The 21004-nt window shown below is 43.1% G+C and overlaps 1 protein-coding gene across 1 annotated transcript in view; it reads right to left on the bottom strand.

Moving 5' to 3' along the window:
- ADAMTS17 (ADAM metallopeptidase with thrombospondin type 1 motif, 17) overlaps positions 1-11044 on the bottom strand; it is a 183254-nt gene extending 172210 nt beyond the window's left edge. The window contains exon 1 of the mRNA XM_010572039.1: positions 10909-11044. Coding sequence (XP_010570341.1) covers positions 10909-11044 — 136 coding nt within the window. The remainder of the gene's footprint in view (positions 1-10908) is intronic.
- Positions 11045-21004: the final 9960 nt, after the last annotated feature.

Genomic DNA, 21004 nt, shown 5'->3' on the forward strand with positions numbered 1-21004 from the left:
CCAAGCCTAGAAATGAAAGAAAGCAAGTTCTTGAGGTATACGCTTACTAGTTAACCGAAAACAATATGTCAGTCAGAGGAAGGACAAGTTTCCTGAATTATTAGAAGGACAGGATGCCACAAAGTTTCTCTGGTACCAGTAGTAGGATACAAACACCTCTCAAAAGGCTATCAATTCTGTGTTAAAAAGATCATTATACTGCATCTGTGTCTCTTGGGCATTGCTATTTAACCTAGACACTGCACTAATTCCAAAGAAGTTTTCAAATCTAGCATAATGACTTGATTTCATTGCAAATCCAGAAGACAAGGTGTAAAATGGAGCCCAGGAAGGAAGTGAAACAGAAACTGGAAGTCAGCACCAGCATTTATATCCCAGGACCAGACCAAAAGCAAAACCTAAACAAAATACAGGCAGGCTTCTTTTTTAGTTTGAATTAAGATCAAAGTGTGGTGGTTTGAAACACAGAGAAGAGTGTTTATTATTTAAAAACACATCAAGAGAAATATGCTACTGTTAAATCAATCTACTACTCTTCTTTGGATCTGACAGCAGAGCTGCTTCAAAACTGTTTATTGAACAGCTTCTTCAAAAGACTGACTGCACGGCATCACCATGGTGGATGCCCACAAGCTGTACAAGTCAGCAACCTTGTTTGCTCGGCCTGAGGACCAAGTTGCTCATGGTTATAATCAAGACAAATTTGAACAGGCTTAGAGATCTGAGACTTCCAGGATGACAAAATGCTGCAGCAGTCAGCCCACTGAAGGACATGTGCTAACACAGCCTGAGCTGAAAGAGCAACCACAGATCACGGGAGAGCTCAGAGCTGTGAGATCACCACAGGCACATAAAGGGGACCAGTTCAAAATTCATGGACACAACCAGAAACATCCCTTCACTGCCTCCTGTGGTCTTCACACCCACAGCTCTGTGCATTGGTCACCTTGCAGCTGCCGCTTTCATCCATACAACAACAGAGAGATTCTTTTCAAAACACTGATCTCCTGAAAAAAAAAAAAAAAAAAAAAAACAAACCAAAAAAACCCACCACACTTCAGCTCCAGGGCCCTTGCTCCACACAGTTGCTTCCTTTACATCTTTCCTGTGGCATCCACCTCAGAGTAGATACAAGCAAGGATTGAAGAAGGAAGCTAAGAAGGATAGGCACTATTGGAGTTTCTGCCACAGCCAGCACTACCCAACCTATTTCCAGCCATGGGAACATGGAGCCCCCTTCACCTCTGTCAGGACACAGCACAAAATTGTCCCTGTGCACTGGTCTTTTATACCTCCATTAAAAGCTTGAGATTTCAGATTTACCACAGCTAGCTGATGCCAGTGGGTAGTCCGAAGTTCATGGATTAAAAATGATTGCTCATGCAAATCACAGCTGATAACAGACTGAGAGCTGTCCTCTCATTTTTAATGCCTTGTCCTACAAAACGATTATGCACCCCCGATTTCTTTCTGACTAGAATGGCAGACAAAATCACGTGTCAACTGGTAGGAAAAATCATTGTGTAGCAGAATGAGCCGTTGCTCCCTAATCCACCTCCCAAAAACATTTAGATGGGTTTTTGTTTGGTTGGTTTGGGTTTTTTGTTGTTGTTGGTTTGGTTTGGGGGGTTTGGGTTGGTTTTTTTGTTTGTTTTGGTTGGTTTGGGGGTTTGTTTTGTTTTGTTTTTTACCAAATTACAAGTTCATGACTATTTGTCTGGCACAGCAGCAAAAAGAATTTCAGACAGAAGTCACGAACTCTGTGCTGCATCTCAAACACCAGAGTTTTTATTGCAAAGATTGTTATCCAAATTAGTCTGTGGCTTGGACACATCAGTTAAAACCTTTTTCTTCTGCAAAGCATGCTCAGTCGTCAACATAATGCATCAGGACTTTGTCTTTAATGTCAGGCCTGTAAGACAGCACAGGATAAGCACTATGATCTCTGTCTGCTCACTGGTTCAAATTGTCAGCTGAATTTCAAAGATTGCCACCTCCCGAACTATGTGCGCTCATCTCCTTTTAAAAGGACACCTTCATTGTAGGCTTTCCATCCAGCTAGAAACAAGGACTCACTGATGTAAGACAGAGAAGACAATTTAATGTTACAGAAAGCAGGCACAGTGAGCATGGCTTAATGGTAATACCGTTAAAGTGGGAATGGAAATATCTGCTCTGCCACCCCTCTTAGCCTCTGTGCCTCCATTTCTCATCCTGTATTTGATTTTCTCTGTTACTAGCTGTAAATTCTCCGAAGCTGAATTGACTTCCTTTGTTTGTGACAGACACACAATGATCCCAACTTGCTTGGGGCCATGGGAGAAGATCCTGTAACACAAACATAATTAGGTCCAAGTGATAAGGAGTGATGTACATAAGACTCTGAACTCAGACTCCTCAGTTTTGATCACTTAAACTCAGCAGATGTGAGACCAATCACAAAGCACAGCCCTAACCCACTTCAGGGCTTTAGAGACTACGAAATGCTTGGCTGCAGTTATACTGTGAAAAATGGCATCATTGGCCTCCAGGTTTATTTTATTTTAATGAGTCTTTAGTGAACGTGCTTAGTTTGCAAAGAATGTTTTTACAACTGCCAGCCTTACCAACCCATCCTGGGCTTTGGCAGCTGAACTCCAATTGCTTCTGCTGAGGCTGGAAGAGCCCCGGGACTCACCAAACCCAGGGCTCCCCACCTACAGTCTGACCTCACCATTACACCTATACCTTGAGAGAGGTGGCAGACCTCCTTGAAAGCCGGGCAAAAGCCAGTGAAGAATACAGGTTCATCTCCCATAATGATGCTGACTCAGCAGGTCAAAGTGAAGTAAAAAGTATCATAGTAGTTATTTTTAATCCCTAATGTATACAGATATGTCAAACTACACAGGGAACAGATCAGCTGAGAAAGAAACTGGCAGTTTAGAGCAACTTTCAGATCCAAAGGCTCTTGGTACCACTGCCAGCTCAGAGTTAGTAGCCCTAATTTGCAAATAAAGAAGCTGTTTGAGAGTTAGAGGTTACAGTCTAAATGGCCTCTAAATTTCTGGGCCTTCAGTCTTGGGTTCACAGTCTGGGACACCTATGACTGATCACTCATAATTACAAACTACCTCAAAGGAAGCTTAGAGTTTTGAATGGAGGCAAAACCTGCCCCCAAGTGTTCCCATCTTGGCCACACAAACATGTAGGTGCCCAACGCTTGGTAGCTTTTATAAGAAAGATCCCAAGGGATCTACTGAAGGTCAAAGGTCAAATAAATTGGGAGTTGAGGCCAACAGAGGCCCAATTCCCAACTCTTGGCTCTAACCCCAAGATACGATTTATGATGATATGGAAAAAAACCAGAGACAGCTAAAAGGTAACTGATGTACCTTAGTCTCCTTGGAGCCACCTGTCTGCGTTTCTAGCCAGAATGACCACTTGAATACACATGAACATCATGACACAAGGATGGCATACACCAGACAACCTAGCTCACTACCACCTGCCAGTTTATATTTCGTTAAGTTCCAATGGAAACTAGCACTATGTTTTATTAGGAACCAAGTGAAGGAGCAATACAGCTCTACTGCGTGCAGCTGCTCTGGAAGGGGAAGAAATCCATGCATTACACATATCTGCATCTCCTTTTTTTTGGTCTCTGTTGCACCTTGACAGTGAAGGAAGAAGAAACTGGAGTCCCTCCTGCTTCACATTATCCATGCTGCCCTCATGCTGAGGGCTGCAACCAGAACAGACCAGCAATAAAACTTCACTTGCCACATGTGATGGAAAAAGACAACTTCTGAATGGTAGACTGCTCCAAAAGGCTGCTGTTTACCAGCCATAAGGAAACAATCACACACTTGCAGGGAAAATCCAGACTCCCTGTTTGGAAGACCACGGAGCTGGAGAAACCAAGGGATTTATCCACACAAGTAAGACATACTCTCATGGGTAAAGTACCGAATTTCTGATACAAGGAATACTTCTATGCTTGCAAACACTTAATCACATTACATCTCCTGGATAGCCCATTGCTGAAATCCTTGCTTTAATTCTTCAACAGATGCTTCCTAATATGGACTAATACAGGTTGCATTACATCTTTCTATTTTTAGTGCACATGTTTTTTGGCCATAACGACTGCTATTTCAGGCCAAGCCAAACCTGCAGAGAAAACACAGCTAAGAGACAATGATTAAAGATGGGGAAATGCAACATAGCAGTAACATATGTTTAGGATTTATACCTGTTCAGGAATAGCGTTCCCTACATTTGATACCTGCATACTAGCAGTTATTTAAATTATTACCAGCCTTGATTAATTGTTAAAACAGATTGAGAAGTAACTATACAAAGAAGCAATGCATTGTTATTTTGTGAATTAAAAGGTTGATCTTACCGTCTTTTCACTATATGCTTCTCTCCATGCAGCACATTTGCATTAAAGGAAAACTGGTTCATTTAAACTGACAAAAGGGTTTAAAGCAAACCCACATTTAAGAGTAATTTGTGAGGTCTATATCATAAACATGAAATAACAACCTTCCCTCCAAAGACAAGCTGCTCTCTCTCATGCTCCTGGACTGTATTTTATATTAAATCCCTTCTATGTAAGGGGACTTTAATACATCACTGGAGACCTTTGGAAAAGTTATAACAGAACTTACATTTCCCAGAGAAACAGAAAGTTTTATGACATGGTTAGAAGAGATTCCTATGCTTTCATAACATGGTTTGATGCTGTCTTTAACATTGATATTTTCTCTCACCAAGGAAAACTGAAAAATTTTCCCATCCATAGACTTTGATGGCATAGGAAACATGCAAAATATGTGACCAGATCTCAGCAAATTAAACTACTGTTGTTCCATGATAGTTAACATAACTATATCCATTTAATGCAGGTGAGGGTGTGGGGGATATTGTCACATGGGAAGAGCTTTATTGTATATATTACAAGGTCACAGAGAGACAGGGCAATGAAAGAAGCCCTATCATCTCAGGTGTTTTCTACCCCCATTCTTAGCTACAGGTGGCTAATAAAGGAGACAGTACAGCTCCCTTGCAGTCCTCTCTGGTCCGCCCATTTCATGTCTACCATAAGCTATTCCTATGGGGTCAGAGATTGGTGGGAATCACATATACTGCCAAAACATAGATTAGCCCTGCAGCTACCTCTTGTCCCTACAAATAAATTGAGAAGTCTATTCGTGGAGGTCTAGGCCAAACCCAATGGCACTGCAAAAATCATGTATGATGCATTAAGAGAGATCTCCTTCTCTCCCACCTGGCTTATCTGTAGAGAAATTCTTATTTATATGTATTAAAACCTACAAACAAAACTCCCTATGGCTCCATTCTCTCTCCAGAAAGACCACTAGTCTAGGACCTTTGACAAGAAAGTCATCAAACTTGTTCTTTAAAATCAGAACAGTGTATGATAGCAGGTTTGTGCCCCAGATGCAGCCCAGTGTCTAGAGATGAGAACCGAAGAAGTGTTTCACATCACTGGTGTGAAGCTATTTCCCATGTTCCTAATGATGCCATGCTTCAGAGCAAATGAAACCCAACCATTCCTTCCTTCCCCCTCACAGCACATGCACCTGGAAACCTTTTAATAGGTTTTCTGTTTGCCTCACAGGGGCTTATGTTCATGTCTGAGCGGAAATGTGCATTGTGACTTGAACTCTTTCTCCTGCTGGATGAGAGGTGATAAAAAAAATACTTATACACATATCATATGACTAACAATAGCACCTGGCCCACGGTGATGGGATCTGTCCTTTGCTGATGGAGCACTTCAGAATTTAAACAAAAGAATTAAAACATCAGCCCTGAATCCACAGACCTGGGATTTTTTTTTTTAACCCCTTAGTAGGCACTTTCAGATTCAAATCTCAAAGATCCAGTCATGCAAGACCCTAAGTACTTTCCCATTCCTGACTACAGCCAGATTAATCCTCTTAAACAGATTATTCCAGGAGAAATTTGGCTCCTACAAAGTTCTCCTGCAGCTCTAAAAATAATTTTGAGTGCTGTAGGACATGTTACGCCACTTAGACTAAAGGAGTTGTTTCAGAGATTTTAACAACCACTTACAAACCAGACTGCTAGCATTACCTAGCCCCAAGGAACTGTTCAGCTCAGTTTCCCTCTCCCATGGCCGGGGTCTGCAAGGAAAGTACCACGCTTCTGGGTGGAACGCAAGAGGAATGCCCTTGGAAAGCTGTGCTCTCTATCCCCTCAGTAGCGCTGACACCTGGCACTTCCTGATTAGGTTCATTTTGCTTTCTTGAAATGCTTGCTTCCTCCCCCTACACATATTCACACAAGTCATTATATCACCATGCATCTTTTTTTACAATCAATTAAGTTCATATATCACTGGACCACTACTGACAACAGAAATTTGTGATTGAGCAATTTAGCCCTGTCTAAATTCTTAAGACAAGATCAATAAACATTAAAAATTCAGCATCTGATGCTTTGTATTTTATTTGAATTCCAAATAACCCCAGATCATGCCAGTTACTGCTGAATTACAAAATTTTAAGAAGAAAATACCTTTAGAGGTGATTCTTGTCTGTTCAGAAAATACAAAAAGAACAGCAAAGGACTGGAAAATGCCCAAGCATGGCAATTCTGCAGCTTTGAAAAATACTCATTTTATATTGTATTTACACAGACATGTATTTTTCTGTTGTTGCATAATACAGGATGTGTATCTAAAATGTCTAGCATGTGAATATTTCCCACGTATTTACAACCTCCATTCTTTCCTGCCAAGTTTTAGCCTGGATGAGCCAAATTACAAGCCACTGAAAAACAACCTCTAGTACAAATCTGAACAGTCCTTCACACTGCCAGTTGGTGCGTACCATAGTAAAGAGACCTTTTCCCAGGAGAAACTCTGGAAGCATGCCCCTAGATCATCATTTCCACACAATTTCATTAGGAATGGACCTTTTGTGTGTCAGAGAGGATTAATTTTTTTGTTTCTAAACTCCTTGTGCACAAAAGTTAATCCAAACCAGACAGGAGTCAATTAGGTCGTTAACGTGCTAAGCCTATTAACAGCCAGGACTTACATTTCTTTCCCGCAACAATGAAAAACATTCAGGAGTCTGCCTTTAAGTGGCAAGGCCCATGAGCAATTTCATTATTTTATGACACGGCTACTTGAAGCGGTGGCTGTTTGCACGAGCAAGCAGCACTCCCCATTGTGCAGCAGTCAGGTGCTTTCCTCCCTTTTTTAGCATAGCCAGCCTGCAGTCAACACAAAGGATAAGCACCCAAGGGATACAAATTCTGTTCTCAGCTGTTCTGCAAACTTCTGTGTGATCCCGGGGCAGGGCAGGGAATCACACAGTCCCAGATTTTCCTCACCTACCTGCTGGGGGAGGGACTAAAGCTATCCTGGTCTCCCGCAAGAGTGAGAAAAGCCCACATTCTCCCCAAACCCAGTCCTAGCTTAGCCCCTCAAGTAACACCAGTTAGAAAAAAGTCCAGTCACAGAACAAGATCCATAGCCTTAAATAAATTTTACATCAGACTATTAATCTCCCTCTGCCTCAAGCCAGAAACACACTCAGCCCATGTGGCCTGGCCACCACGTTTGCCTGAGCAGAGCTATGGTAGTAGTGTGTGCGCATGTGTGCATGTGTGTGCTCTTAGCGCAACAAATAAGAACTTCAGTGACTTTCCTTGCAGTAGGGACTCTAGTTCCTCAGGCTGTCCATGGATTAGGAACCTAACAGATACGTAATTACTTTTGCTGACACACAGAGTTAAGTGCAATCACATCATGTAAGACCAAGGGTCCACCTAGCCCGTGCCATGAGGTCCCCCAAGCTCAGGACCTGCCTGTCAATCGCCTCTGGGCCAACATGAGGAGGACAAAGCTTGCAGGGAGGATCCCAGCAACTGTGGGGTCTATTCATATTCCCTTTTGGACAAAGCAGAGAAGAGCAGCATGTAGTGCGTCCCCAGAAGCCTTTAGGAAGCAGTAGCTGCTACCGGAAACACTTTTTTTCAGTGTCCCCTTTTAATGTCTTATTTTTACAGTTCTGATACCTTGGTACTCACTCACCTCCTCTTTCCATTTATGATCCCATATAATTACCCAGTGTCTCCCCAATTTCCTTTCCTTTAGTCCCTCTTCTCAGGGAGGAAATTTCAGTTCTGCCAAGGACAGGCAGCACCCTGCCTCGAGACAGAAGGTCAGAGGGTTCAGTGGCAAAAGGATGAGGCAGATTTCCTGGACTGGTTTTGGTTCAGTTCAGCTTTTAACTAATGGCTGTCTTATTTTTACAGTGTAAGAATTCTGAAATGCATTTTCTATGAACACAGTGCTGCAACACCTACAGTACTTGGCTAGGAAATCAGAGTGGTGCTGAATTCTGACGTTTCCTCTAAAAAGAGACATAGGGGATCTGTAACGCTAACCAGAACCAAGATTTCATACTCAGAGAATCAAGAAGATTGGCTTGCTTAGTCTAAACCCATGAGAATGATAAACCTGCTGAACTACTAAGAGCTCAACTCCACAGAGGAGAAAATAAAGGTCCTGGCTACAGGATTTACCAACAGGCAGTGCCAGCTAGAAGGCAAACTTATGAGCTAGCACAGGTCATCTCTGCTGGTACATAGGCTTGGTTAAATAAAAAAAAAAAAGAAAGATACAAAAACTGAGAGATACAAGCAAACTAAGTTCATGGCTGCCTATTCCAGTCAGTTCCTTCAGACCTCTTCTTCCACTGCTGTTCCCAATAAGGAAGACCTTTGTGCCTCCCGCTGCTGCCATGTCCCTTTACGTCCCACAACAGCTTTTGTTCCTGACCACTTAACTGTTCCCATACTAGCGAGTCTTACTCTTGTACCGATTAAACCTGCCAGTCCTGCTTCCCATTTTGTCCCTTTGGCAGCCCAGTAGAAGACAGCATAGATGCCTTGCTATGATCAGTGAATACAGTTAGCCATTTTCTCTTGAAAAATGATAGGAAATAACAATATCAACATCTGTTTTATTATTAACACCAAACAAACAAACAAAATACTCAAATGAAAAGGGTGAAGACAGCTGCATCTTTTCAGCATTTCAAGTGGTAAGCATTAGAACACCAGCAAGGTTTGCAGCAGTTCACAGGCACACACTCCAAGTGCAAAATTATAGTAAAGCTACTGACATTCTGTTGTGCCTTGGCTGGAGGAAGGTGAAAGACAGGAGAAAAATATTGCCAGGAGGACCATCACCAAAGAACTGGATCTCGTTACTGTTGGTCTCCCATTCCAATGGAGACTCTAGGGCTTAAAATCAGATCCACAATCATTACTTTTTTTAATTTTATTTAAAAACCAACTTCAACGTTGTCACGCTGGGTCACAACTGAAGACTGACAATTTGGAACACACCACTAGCATCTCACATACCTATGGAGACCCATAGGAGTTAAGTCCAGGATCCTAACACTGGCAAGGTGTGTCAGCATGACACTGGGAACTGAATCCAGAGCGTTAGAGAATGTCTACTATCAACTGCTAGACACGCAATTAAAATCTAAATCATTGCCATTTCTCAGGAAGCTGGTTCATCTCCCAACTCTTGTTATATTACAGAAACCCCACTGAAACAATATATCTCATATTGCTAAACTATTTAAGCAGAAAAGCACTAGAAATTGCTTGAGAGGTTGTTGTTCGGTCCAGAATAGCTTCACACACGAGGCACATCTGTATCCACAGCCAGTGTAACAGGATGGCAGACAAAAACTGCTCAAGCACTCAACCACCTAACTTACACAGGATCACTGCTGTCACAGCTGTAGCTCCTTCAATATCCAATCTAGCTAAATTAAAGTTAACCTAGGGATACCTATATGAGTTGCTATCACATTTTGGACTCCCAGACCTCAAGCCTGGGTTCACAGATCTCCAAGGAAAGCCAAACACCTTAAAAGTTTCTTTGCGATCTCTGTGAGCTCATTCCCTCTAACTCAAGGCAAGAGGGGGGGAAAAAAAAGTTCCATTTATCTCACAAAACCTTAAAGCAAACAGTTTAAAAGTTGCCAGTCAAAGAAACAAAAAGCCCTATAGCATGATAGCTAGAGCTTAAGTTTGCCAGGTCAAACTCCAGAAAGAAAAAGCAAAATCAAGTCCCTAGTTAAAAAAAATTACCTTTCGGAACTACATCTGGCAGTTTCAAATGCATATAAGGCCATATAAAAGCAATAAAAAAAAAATAATACAAAGTCTGCCCAGTTGACTGTGTACCCTGATACACTCTATTATGGATCGTGTGCTCTGCTAGACAGAAGTAAAAATGATGACATGTGAGAAGCTGAAAAAGAAAGCAAGTTGTTTTACAAAAGGAACTGTGCATCTCTTCCCCTCTCCAGATATCTTTTCATCCTGTTATGAGCTGGATCCCTGGAGCTGGACTCCACAGATGATACTTTCTTATAATTTAATCAGAAGTATCCGCATTGACGCTTTCCACATTCTGAAATGCAAGTATCACCATTCTATCCATGCTGACTTGGCACAACCCTAGTGGAAAGGCGAGATGAAAGAGCACACCTCACCACTGACTACAGTTTCAAAATTTGGGCCTTTGCTAAAAACATTGTGAATACCTTCCTGAGCAGTGGTCACATTGCATGGTTAAAGCAGAAGTTTACTCTGACCCATCATCAAGTTTATGTTCTCACAAATTGAAGGTTACAGCATATATCCTAACAATTTTTATACTTGTAATGTGACTCCTGCTTGAGGTAGCAGAAGGATTCATTAATGCATGTCATTTTTCACTAGCCCCAGCTGCCTGAATGCTTGAATTACAAAATACAGACATATCTGGCAGAACAACAGTTAAAAATATAATTGCATATTCATGGCTGCTCTCTTGAGCCACTTCAAGCTCACCTGCTACAACCTTGCAGTGCTCATCAGGAATGTGTGACTTCATGGGATGGCTTGATTTAGTGGATCGTCTTCGCCTGATGAAGTGTTCTTTTCCACTAAATGAGGTCTCTGATGTATTCACTGGTTGTATTAGCATGTGCTCTGATCCAATTTGGATATAGCCAACCTGTCCACAAAAGAGAACAAAAAAATACCCCATCAGTTTGGTATCCTAACCTTGTCTATCAACCCAGTCTGAACCTAGACCATTTCACTGCAATCATTATTTACAGTGTGAGGAAATGAAAAGTGATTATGATTGTGTTCAGTCTGCATCATGCAGACTAAAGAACTTTATCTGCTTCTCATATTTATTTTTTGTATCACTGAGCACTATTTAGAAACACTGTGCACTGCACATGTACAAAGAAAAGGTGGGGGTTCTTGTCAACACCTTTCCTTTCCCTTTTTTCTCTCCCTCCAGCAAGAGCATCACTCTAGCTGGAAGCCTAAATACATATGTCTTGAGATGCTCAGCTCACATGAGGACAAATAAATTCTATTAACAAAAATCCTTTCATAATCACCTTTCTAACTGCCAGCTGGAATTGCATTGTTATTAAATGGCATTTACTATCTCAGTAGAGCAAAGAGGTGAGATTGCCTGCAAACAGGACACCGCCTGTGTGTATCAGTGTTGCAGACAACACTAAGTGAATTGATGTCCTAAGTATGACTTGTAGAGACACCTACATTTTTTTGGTGTGGGGATCAAATACCTCTTCTTGACTACAATAGGGGTCACATAGTAAGCACTGCTCTCCCTGCAAGCCATGGGTTGGGTTTCAGAGCTCAAGCTGGGAATGGACAGTTGTACCTTCCCAGTCACGAGATTTTCCACCATCCCTGGAACAAGTAACACACAAGGAAGGCAAAGACCCTGTCTAAATAACAGTAGACTCCATAGGCTACCGGTCAGAGCACTAAACCCCTACCTTTCTTGCACCAAGTCCAGACCTTACACCAGGGCTGGCAAGAACATCTTTGGAAGGCAGCTTCTGCCACAGGAGAGCCCTCCTCTGCTTGCAACCCAGGGTTTTTAAGGTTCTTTTATGCCTTTTCCACTCCTTTTCTGGCACGAAGACAGTGAAAGCAAAGATATCACCTTAAAACTACAAAGCCTCCAGGTTTAGTAATCAACACTGAGGTTATAACACATTGGAGAAAGTGAGTATGTACAATGAGGGTTTCTTACTTACTTTTCATTGTACTAACCCAATGATTATTTGTATTGCAATTAAAAGTCTCGAAATACAGCTCTTTACCATATAGCCCCGAGAAAACTCTCTAGGTCTGATCCAATTTCTGCTAGCAACAGAAGACCTCATTTGGCCTGCCAGGAGGCATCAGATTGTGCCTATGGTACATCTTATAGGTAAAGGACCTTACAAAGGGGTCCTGCTAGGTTTCATGCCTACAACACCCATTCTATACATATAAAGAGAGACCAGACTTCCCCCCCACTCCCCACCCCACCCCATATTCTGTGCCAGCCAGGCAACCATCCAAATAAATGCTCTGCACGTACATGCAAATACTATATATCCAACAGCTGACTGTACTAATATGATTTATAATATACATTACATACATACTGTATATTGTACATTTCCACACCTCCCTGCCAAATTCAGTCTTCACGTACACCCAGGAAATCCCTTTGGCCTAGTATTTCCAGCAAGAGAAATTTCTGCTAATAGAAATGAGAGCTCTCCTCTTTTGACAGCCATACTAACTGAACAACATTCAAGGGAAACCAGAATCTCTCAGAAAGGGTCACCAATTTCAAAAGTGCACTTGGAGAAAAAAAAAAAAACCCAAAAAACCCAGTCTCTCTATTTGCCATGGCTGCAAAGCATGACAGTAACAATTAGTCCCCTGTCTCTAAAGGGACAGGAGACACCTCTTTTGGGGTCTTTCAAAAGAAACCTTGCCCCAAGGTCAATACTGATTAAGTATAAAATGCCTTGATACCTCCCAGAAGGGCTCCCATTTTTTAAGAAAAATTGACATTATTTCTTGGCCCCACAGAATGCATACCAGTTTACAAGACCCACTCTGCCCTGGAGTTTCCAAAAGGGCTGCCTCTTCATTTAAATTACAAGTTGGGCTTTGTTAGAATTGTTTCAGAGACAGCAAAAGCTCTAGTGACTTCTTCTTCCAGCTTCCTTTACGATGCTCTCCACTACTTCCCCTCCTTGTTCCAATCTTCCAGCTGGGAGGTAGCCCCAGCCCCCTTTTTTAATATAGGTTTTAATTATTTAGAAGAAGGGTTGTAAATCTGGTACCATGGTACTAAAAGCCACACCAGAGCTCCTGAAAGACTGCCAACCATTTTTGTTGGTGCCAAAAATATGTAAGAAGTAGTCAGTTTCATCACCACCCGACATTATCCCAACTTTCTGGCATCAAGTGTGAAAATAATTTAAACCATTGGAAAGGACTTATGTTTCACATTTGGTTTGGAATTGTGAAACCTATGGAGGGAAAGAGCCATGCGTCTTCACCCTGGAATAGGTTAAGAAGCAATCTCCAGTTTAATCTGACAAGCCAAGTAGAGTTTCAAGCAGGAAGGATTTGCAGGATCAGGCCTGTAAAGTATTCCTAGGGAGTTAAATTTTCCCCAAACTTGCCAGTTGGGTTCTAAAGAGTCCTCAAACCTGTTGGCCCAGATGAGATCTTTTGGACCTGGTAACTTGAATACTCTGGTCATTATTTTGCTTTTTCTGTAAGAAATGCATTCCTCGTGTTGCTTCCCTCAAACCCTCCAACTACCAGATACTATACTGTGCTAAACTCAGCATGAGATATCAGACATCAGCACTAGACAAATACTCTACGCTTTTCTTCTCTAGTCTGTATGATGTTCAAGGACTGCAGAAAGCTGGATTTTGAAGACAAAGAAGTAAAACAGAAGACCATGTAACTGTCAGAGCTATTTTTCCCCACATCTCTGGAAATCATTCCAATTAAATAAAATGCTTTGGATCTGCCAATTCACATTCGTCTGGGGAGATGCATATCAAAAGCTGGGATACTCCCTCTCATCCTTCTTTCACTGTGAGAGCCCGTATGAACAGAACCTGCCGCTGTGCCAGACCCCCAGTATCACTTAGTGTCCAGGAAAGCAGCTGCTGCCCAGCCCCACCATCCCAGAGCACCCGAGACACAGGAGTCATCAGGAGCCCAAAAATTCATAGGGTCACAGAAGTTCATCATCATCTGCATTATTAATCTAACCTAGATTTTACAGTTAGTATGACAGGGCCATATAGCTGACAGAATCATGCAGCTCAACTAACAGGAAAGGCTGAAATGATTTCGGCCTCAAAAGGCAGACAACCAAACTGACAAGTTTATGAAAATAAACAATAATCCACACTTCCCACTACAGCCCCACTCACCACCGTGCTTAACGGTGGCTATATCTTTCACATTACAGATATTTCCTAACCTTAATTTAGAAGTCAGCTCAACATTGCTCACTAGCAAAAAAGGCCCTGTTCTTCAAACCACCAAAATACTCTCACATGCTTTTATCCAGAGTTTTACACATACATTGGTCACTCGAGCAATCTGCTCACTCTCTAATCTACTCTTGTACTACCAGTGGTTCACTCTTCTTCCACACATTATCTTCCTTGCCACTGGAGCTTTTCTTAGGCTAAATGACAGCAGGGAAAGGAGAAAGGTCCTCACACCGTATCGCTGAAATTACAACCATAACAACGGGACTGTTAGTGCTGGCACTCAAATAGCATTTGTAATCACATCGCCCTGCTTCGCTGGCTTCACTATTCTGTCTCTGTCCCCTGGTAGTACTGGTGGAGCTACAACAGCTCGAGGGCTAACTCGGGACAGGAATCCAAATCTCCAGCGTTGTCTGCACGTGGTTCTGGACCTTCCCACACATTAATACTCTCCAACAATTACACTGTTTTTCCAGCCCTTTTTATTTTCACAACATCTTTGAACGAGATCTGTGAAATGCTGAATCTTTAACAGATTTTTCTTTCACTCCTAAGTGTTCATTAGTTACATACATATGAACATGCTGAAAAGAGAACAGTTTTAAACATCTGACAAATTCCATCCCCTTCCCAATTTCTCAACCATTACACTGTAAATCTTAGTTTAACCATTTCCTCAAAGTTAAAAGGAAGTTAATATTTGAAGTGCTGAACAAAAAACAACACAAATACTGTTTAATAAACTACACGTGGCTTTTAGTCCTGTCCTTATTAACCATGCTTCAGCTTTAAGTTAGTTATTATTTACAAGTGCAATTCAAGCAAATTTAAAACAAGAGCTTTAAATTAGGTCTTGCTCTAGTGTCATTTCAGGTTTACACTCAGTTATGAAAGCAGATCATACCCAGGAATGTCTGACTGCACCTCTGTCCCAGCCTCCGAGTCTGCTAAAACAAGGAAACCACAATATGCTCTCCCTTTTGTCCACTGTGGAAGGGGAAAGAAAAATCCCACCACAAAGAAACCCAGCACAGTAATTTTAAGAGATTTAACTTTTCAGCTCATGGACCAGCTATGGATGAATGCCAGACAGCTCCTCTCCCAGACAAGAGAATTCAGCAGAGCTGAAGGTTTCCTCAGGGGAAATTGTATCATCTTATAATCCTAGCATGCCTCCACTGCCCTGCTTCACATAACAGCAGAGGCTCTTGCAGTCACCTGAAGGGCAGCACCGCCCTGTTGCACACAGAAAACACTCACTACCACTGGACAGAGATTGAGCTCACCAAGCTTCAGGCATCTGCTCTAAACCAGGCATCATCTCTCTCTACAGTCAAGGAAGAAAGGCCATCACCTTCAAAGTGACAATTCACCAATTTAAAGTACCTAAGAAACGGGACAAACCATCAGGGGAAGGGCCCATCTTTATCACTCGCTCTCCCCTAGGTAACTACAGTCAGGCTTAAAACCAACAGACTGTGGCCTCTTCTGTATTCTTCTTCCTCTTTTCCCAAGGACAGTGCAGATTTACTGTTGCACTAGGAGTCCTTTGAGATTGCTCATTCCCTGGAGGCTGCAGTCCAACCTACTCAGTTCTCTTTGCCCTGACTGGCCTTCCATATTGGATCCAAAACCACACTCAGACATCCAGTTCCTGCGTAGGCACTTAACACCCACCTGAAAATCAGTGGGGGTTCAGAGACCCTAGAAGAAGCTATGCATCCAAACAGTGTTTGTATCTGGCACCACAACATCACTTGTGAACAGCACTGTGGGCAATAGCAGGGGCAGAATTTCCCAGGTACTGCAGCTAACTAGGAAATAAATTTCTGGCATTTAACCTTTAGTACCCAAATGCACACTCATGACTTTATAAAAATCAGCATTTTCCCTTATCACCTCCAGCAGACTTACAGCACCTCTGCCTAACCTTCCTGAAAAAAGGAAACACTTGGCTGACACAGAGTTCAGACAGATGCTTTATCATCTCTCCTTGCCCATACTTGCCAAAGCTTGTCTATATCTACACCTTCACAAAGTTTGTGGATGGTACCAAGTGAAGGGGACACACCAGAAAGAAGAGCCACCATTCAGAAATATTTTAACAAGCTAGAAGATTTGTCCACCAGGAGTTGCATGAGGTTTAACAAAGGTAAATGTACATGAAGCTTGGAAGAAAAGAAGCCCTTTTCTTCTCTGCATAGATTGTATGAGACAACACTGCAAAATGTTTAAGGTTTCCCAACTTCCAGCATGCATTTCTTAGGATGTAGTGTGAAAACTTTATATGAACAAGCCTGAACAGGAGGGATTCACAAGCTCTTCTCTTACCTCAACCAAGAAGGACAATCCACTTTAACTAGAGACAGGCCAAAGAGCAGTCCTGAACCCAAAATCAAAGATTCCAGATTTCAAAACGGAAGAGAAGTTACTTAGAATTAAACCTCTGCCTCTAAAGGCTTCCCAGTGATTTTCAGCTTTCAGATATGGTTCCTGAACAGACAAGAGTTTTCAAGTTCATTTGCAAGTCAAAACCTAATGCTTATTTTAACATGAACCTGTGACCCTCTTAAAACTGTAATTGTTTCAAAAATTTAGGTACAAGAAATATGAAAAGCCTACACCAGTTTCAAGGTACAGACATTGCAGTCCAACTGACTGCATAGCAGTCCAGCGCTTCAACATGTGAAAGTGACCCTAGTACCAAAAAAAAAGTAAAAAATTAATATATTAAATGAAGCCTTTGGGAGTCCCAAATTTTGCAGAAAGCTTGAGGCAGCATTTTGCCATGTACAACCAGGGAAGAAGTCTTCTCAAACGGCACAGGACCCTGCCTATCTCTCTTATCTTGGGTCTGCAGGACTGAAAAGCCCTGCTAGGACTCAGAAAAAGCATCACTGCAGTCACAGCACAAATATGTGGTGCTGAAAGGGCCTCCTCTACTGTGCTCTCCAGGCTTCAATTGAAAAAGCTCTACAGAAGGTATCACTGCTCTGCCAAACTTTGCTAGAGAGGGTAAGGGCAGCACACTGAGAGCAATAGTCAAAATGTAACTGTGAAATTGCACCTGAAAGCAATGGATAAGTAGTTCTGAAATGTATCAAGCGAACTGGAATTTCCTTGCTGGAGAGAGACCTAACATACATCATCTAGGAACTGATCTCAAAAGCAGAGACTTTAGTCCACTACACAACTCAAGGTAACACACACCACGGCCTTACAAACCTGGAACTTTCCAAAGAAGAGGCAACTTCCTGTATAGCCTACTGTCTTCTAGCATTGGCTAGAAGAGTTACAGAACTTTGCTCCTGCCTGTGTCTCCCAGCACCAGGAAAGGACAGTTCAGTCCTGCGGTGTGGTCATAATCCAAGTGTTTACACAACTGCATTCCCCAGATAGGATGCAGTCCTACCAAGTTGAAGGCAGTAGCACTTTCCAGGAACATAGTACATCTGGTCTACACTGCAATTCCCAGGTTGTCAAGAGGAACAAATTGGAATATCCTCACATGCGGTACTTTAACTGTGCAGATGAGACCTTAGGTACACCAGTCTTAAACATGCTATGGCCTGATGTACCTACAAGAGTATGGCCACCGTTCTTGATGCAATCGCAAGCTGTAGGAGGAAACTACAACAGACCACATACTGGTTAACAGCAGCATCTGCGAGCAGAGTTTAAAAAACAAAACATAACCTTTAGATGCCACACTGGGAATCTGATATCATTACCAGGAAGCAATTGCTTGGTCTGGTTGTAGCTCAGTTTTCATGCCACTGTGTCAGGGATTTTGTTTTTATTAGAACTCCACTTGCCCTGATCATTTTATATCACTTTTTGTGTGATTTATGGCATAGTTGAGGAATACGATCACACAAAGTCTAAGTCAGCTGGAGATCAGGATACAGTATTATTACTTACTCTACTTCTTAGCAACCAGCTTTTCTGAATGAGATGTCCTGATCATCCAGTTCAAGTCCAACAAGCACTCCCACACTGGAGTTTTCAGGAAATCTCCCACTGCAGCACTAGCGCTACTCAGGAGAAAAATGCCAGGATAAACAGGCTGCAAGGTTTCCACTACCAAGGTCTTCTAGCTCAGCATGCAGGCTTTGTCCATATCCCCACCTGTGAGGCTGTGCTGCTGCTGCTGAGGGCAAAGCCTTATTCCTTCCACTGCAAACAGGGCTTAAGGAAGCAGTGGGAAAATACAAAACCCACTGTAGTGATGGTCTTGGTATTTTAAATTGCCAGACTAGGAGGCAAAGAATTTGGGCTCTGGAGTCACCTGATCTCAGTTCCACTCATAGCAGATTCAAGACTTCCTAGATAATTTGAAGCAAACTCTTAATTCCTCTGATTCCAGAAAACATTTTACTACTAAATTGCACAGTTTTCACTACAAGTATGCTGATTTAGCACGATCACTGCAAAAGGCTGTGTAAACACTGTAAGTGGGCTAAAATCTGATACGTTTCATGTTTAAGAATAGATTTAAGAAGCCAAAATGTCCATTTAGCTAGAATAAGAAGGTCTATCTACATGGTGATGTGGATCAATTTAATGAAACCATTTCGAAAGTTAACGAGGTTCATCTTAAGTTTGGGTTGATCCTAAAGACACTTGAGTCTTCTGTTCTCTGGTTTTCAGTTCACAAGGGCATTATAAACCTTAACTCGCTCACATGTATCATGTGCCTGCTCTTAGCCCTTTTCCTGTTCCTGGTGATTATCTGAATGAAGAGTAAATGAATGGATTCCTCTAATACAAAAAGAGTACCCCAACACGCAGAAATATATCTCTCAACACATCTGCCCACACCACTCTCAGCACTCCCAGGATCAGATCCACAGGCAAATGCAAGCTGAGCTTTACCAACACTGCCACTTACGCATGTGGCAGTATGGGCTATGGTCCCCAAAAGGTGCCACAAACGAGTAGCTTTGACACCGATCACTTTTTGATCCCAAGTTCATCTAGCTCAGGTCCGTTTAGTTGTTGCTTAGAATTCATGTGATACAAACAAATATTGCAATATTGCAGCTTATATTTGAGGAGTAATGAACAAAGACTAACAAGTCCTGTTTCTTTTCCAACTTTTCTACTGGGAATATCGCCAATCTTTTTCACTCCCCCTCCTCCATTCCCTGATCTCAGGCAGTTAATACTGTGCCTACAACTACATTCCTCTTTTTAAAAAGGTTCCTTCTCTGCCTGTTTGTGCTTTTCAGCTCTGCTGGAGTAGGTAGCTTTGGAAGCCCAGCACTTCATGAACAGGATTAACAAAACGTGCCTAGTGACACAAGCATAGAACTGTTAGTGATTTAAAGCTTGAACCAGAGATATCAGTTTTAAACTCTGAGAAAGCCTCAGTGGTATACAGCTCAATTTACAGTGCCACTCAAACACTCAGCATCTCAGAGCCTTTTTTTTTTTTTTTTTTTAAACCTGAGGCACAGCGCCCTCATATGGTTCAGGGTTGAAGGCCAGAGCCCCAACTGCAGAGCACATGCAGAGCTCCTTACTGCAAGGTTTAAGACTAAATCTCCATCACAAGGTCTGTACTGAGAAGTTAAGCACACATCCCAGGACCACGTACTGGGAGTCTATGCTTAACACCTCGGTGACTTTCTGAAGTAGTTTCAGGTTATCAACAATAATTACAAACTAGCCATCATCTTAAGTGTCTAAGACTTGACCACTGAGAAACAGAAAGGATGTTCCACGCAAGACCACCTCTTCTTACCAGGACGCTCAGAGGAGAGCCCTGGCCCTGTGAAGCCACCTGAAAACACTACAACCTCAGGTAGAGAAATCCTGACACCTGAGGTGTGAAAAGTATCCCTGAGAGGGATGGTTCCTCCAACCATGCCAGAGTACCAGGTGTCCCTACGCCACAGCTCCCACAAAACACCCTCACACACCAACACCAACTGCAGGAGCTGAGCGGAAAGGGCCAGCTGAAGAAGAGCCTGCTGTCCCAGGCTGTACTGCTGAGGCCACGCACAGCTGCTGGCGGAGTGAGCCAGGCAGGCAGGTGACCAAATCTCTCCCAGTGGGACCCAGCCACCAGCCAGATAGATGCAGGGGTATAGTGACAAGAGGACGGTCCATCAGCCCGGACGCTCCTCCACAGCATCCTCAGCCCTTGCCGCCCACCCACAGCAGACATGCTGTAGGTGAGGCCCTCGGCCCCTCAGGCATGGCTGAAGCTGGGGCAGCTCTCCCAGCGGAGAGCCGGGGCAGACAGAAAACCCACACTGGGACAGCCGCGATGCTCGCCAGGGCCCGGAAGGTGAGGGGACGGGCAGGACAGCGGGGAAGCAGGCAGGAGGTGCACCGCGCTGAGGTGAGGCGTGGGCACGGCTCAACGGCCGCTTCCCGCCTCCGCCGGGCAGGGCGGCTGGGGGCAGCTCCCGGCGCACGGAGCCAGGGCCGACAGGAACGCCTTCACGGGGGACACCGGAGAGGCTCGCCAGGGCCCGGGGAGGCGAGGGGACAGGCAGGACAGCGAGCAAGAGGTGCGCGGCGCTGAGGTGAGGCGTGGGCACGGCCCAAGGGCCGCTTCCCGCCTCCGCCGGGCAGGG

The sequence above is a fragment of the Haliaeetus leucocephalus genome, unplaced genomic scaffold (genome assembly GCF_000737465.1).
Source record: "Haliaeetus leucocephalus isolate CR32 unplaced genomic scaffold, Haliaeetus_leucocephalus-4.0 Scaffold339, whole genome shotgun sequence".
NCBI classification, from domain to species: Eukaryota; Metazoa; Chordata; class Aves; order Accipitriformes; family Accipitridae; genus Haliaeetus; species Haliaeetus leucocephalus.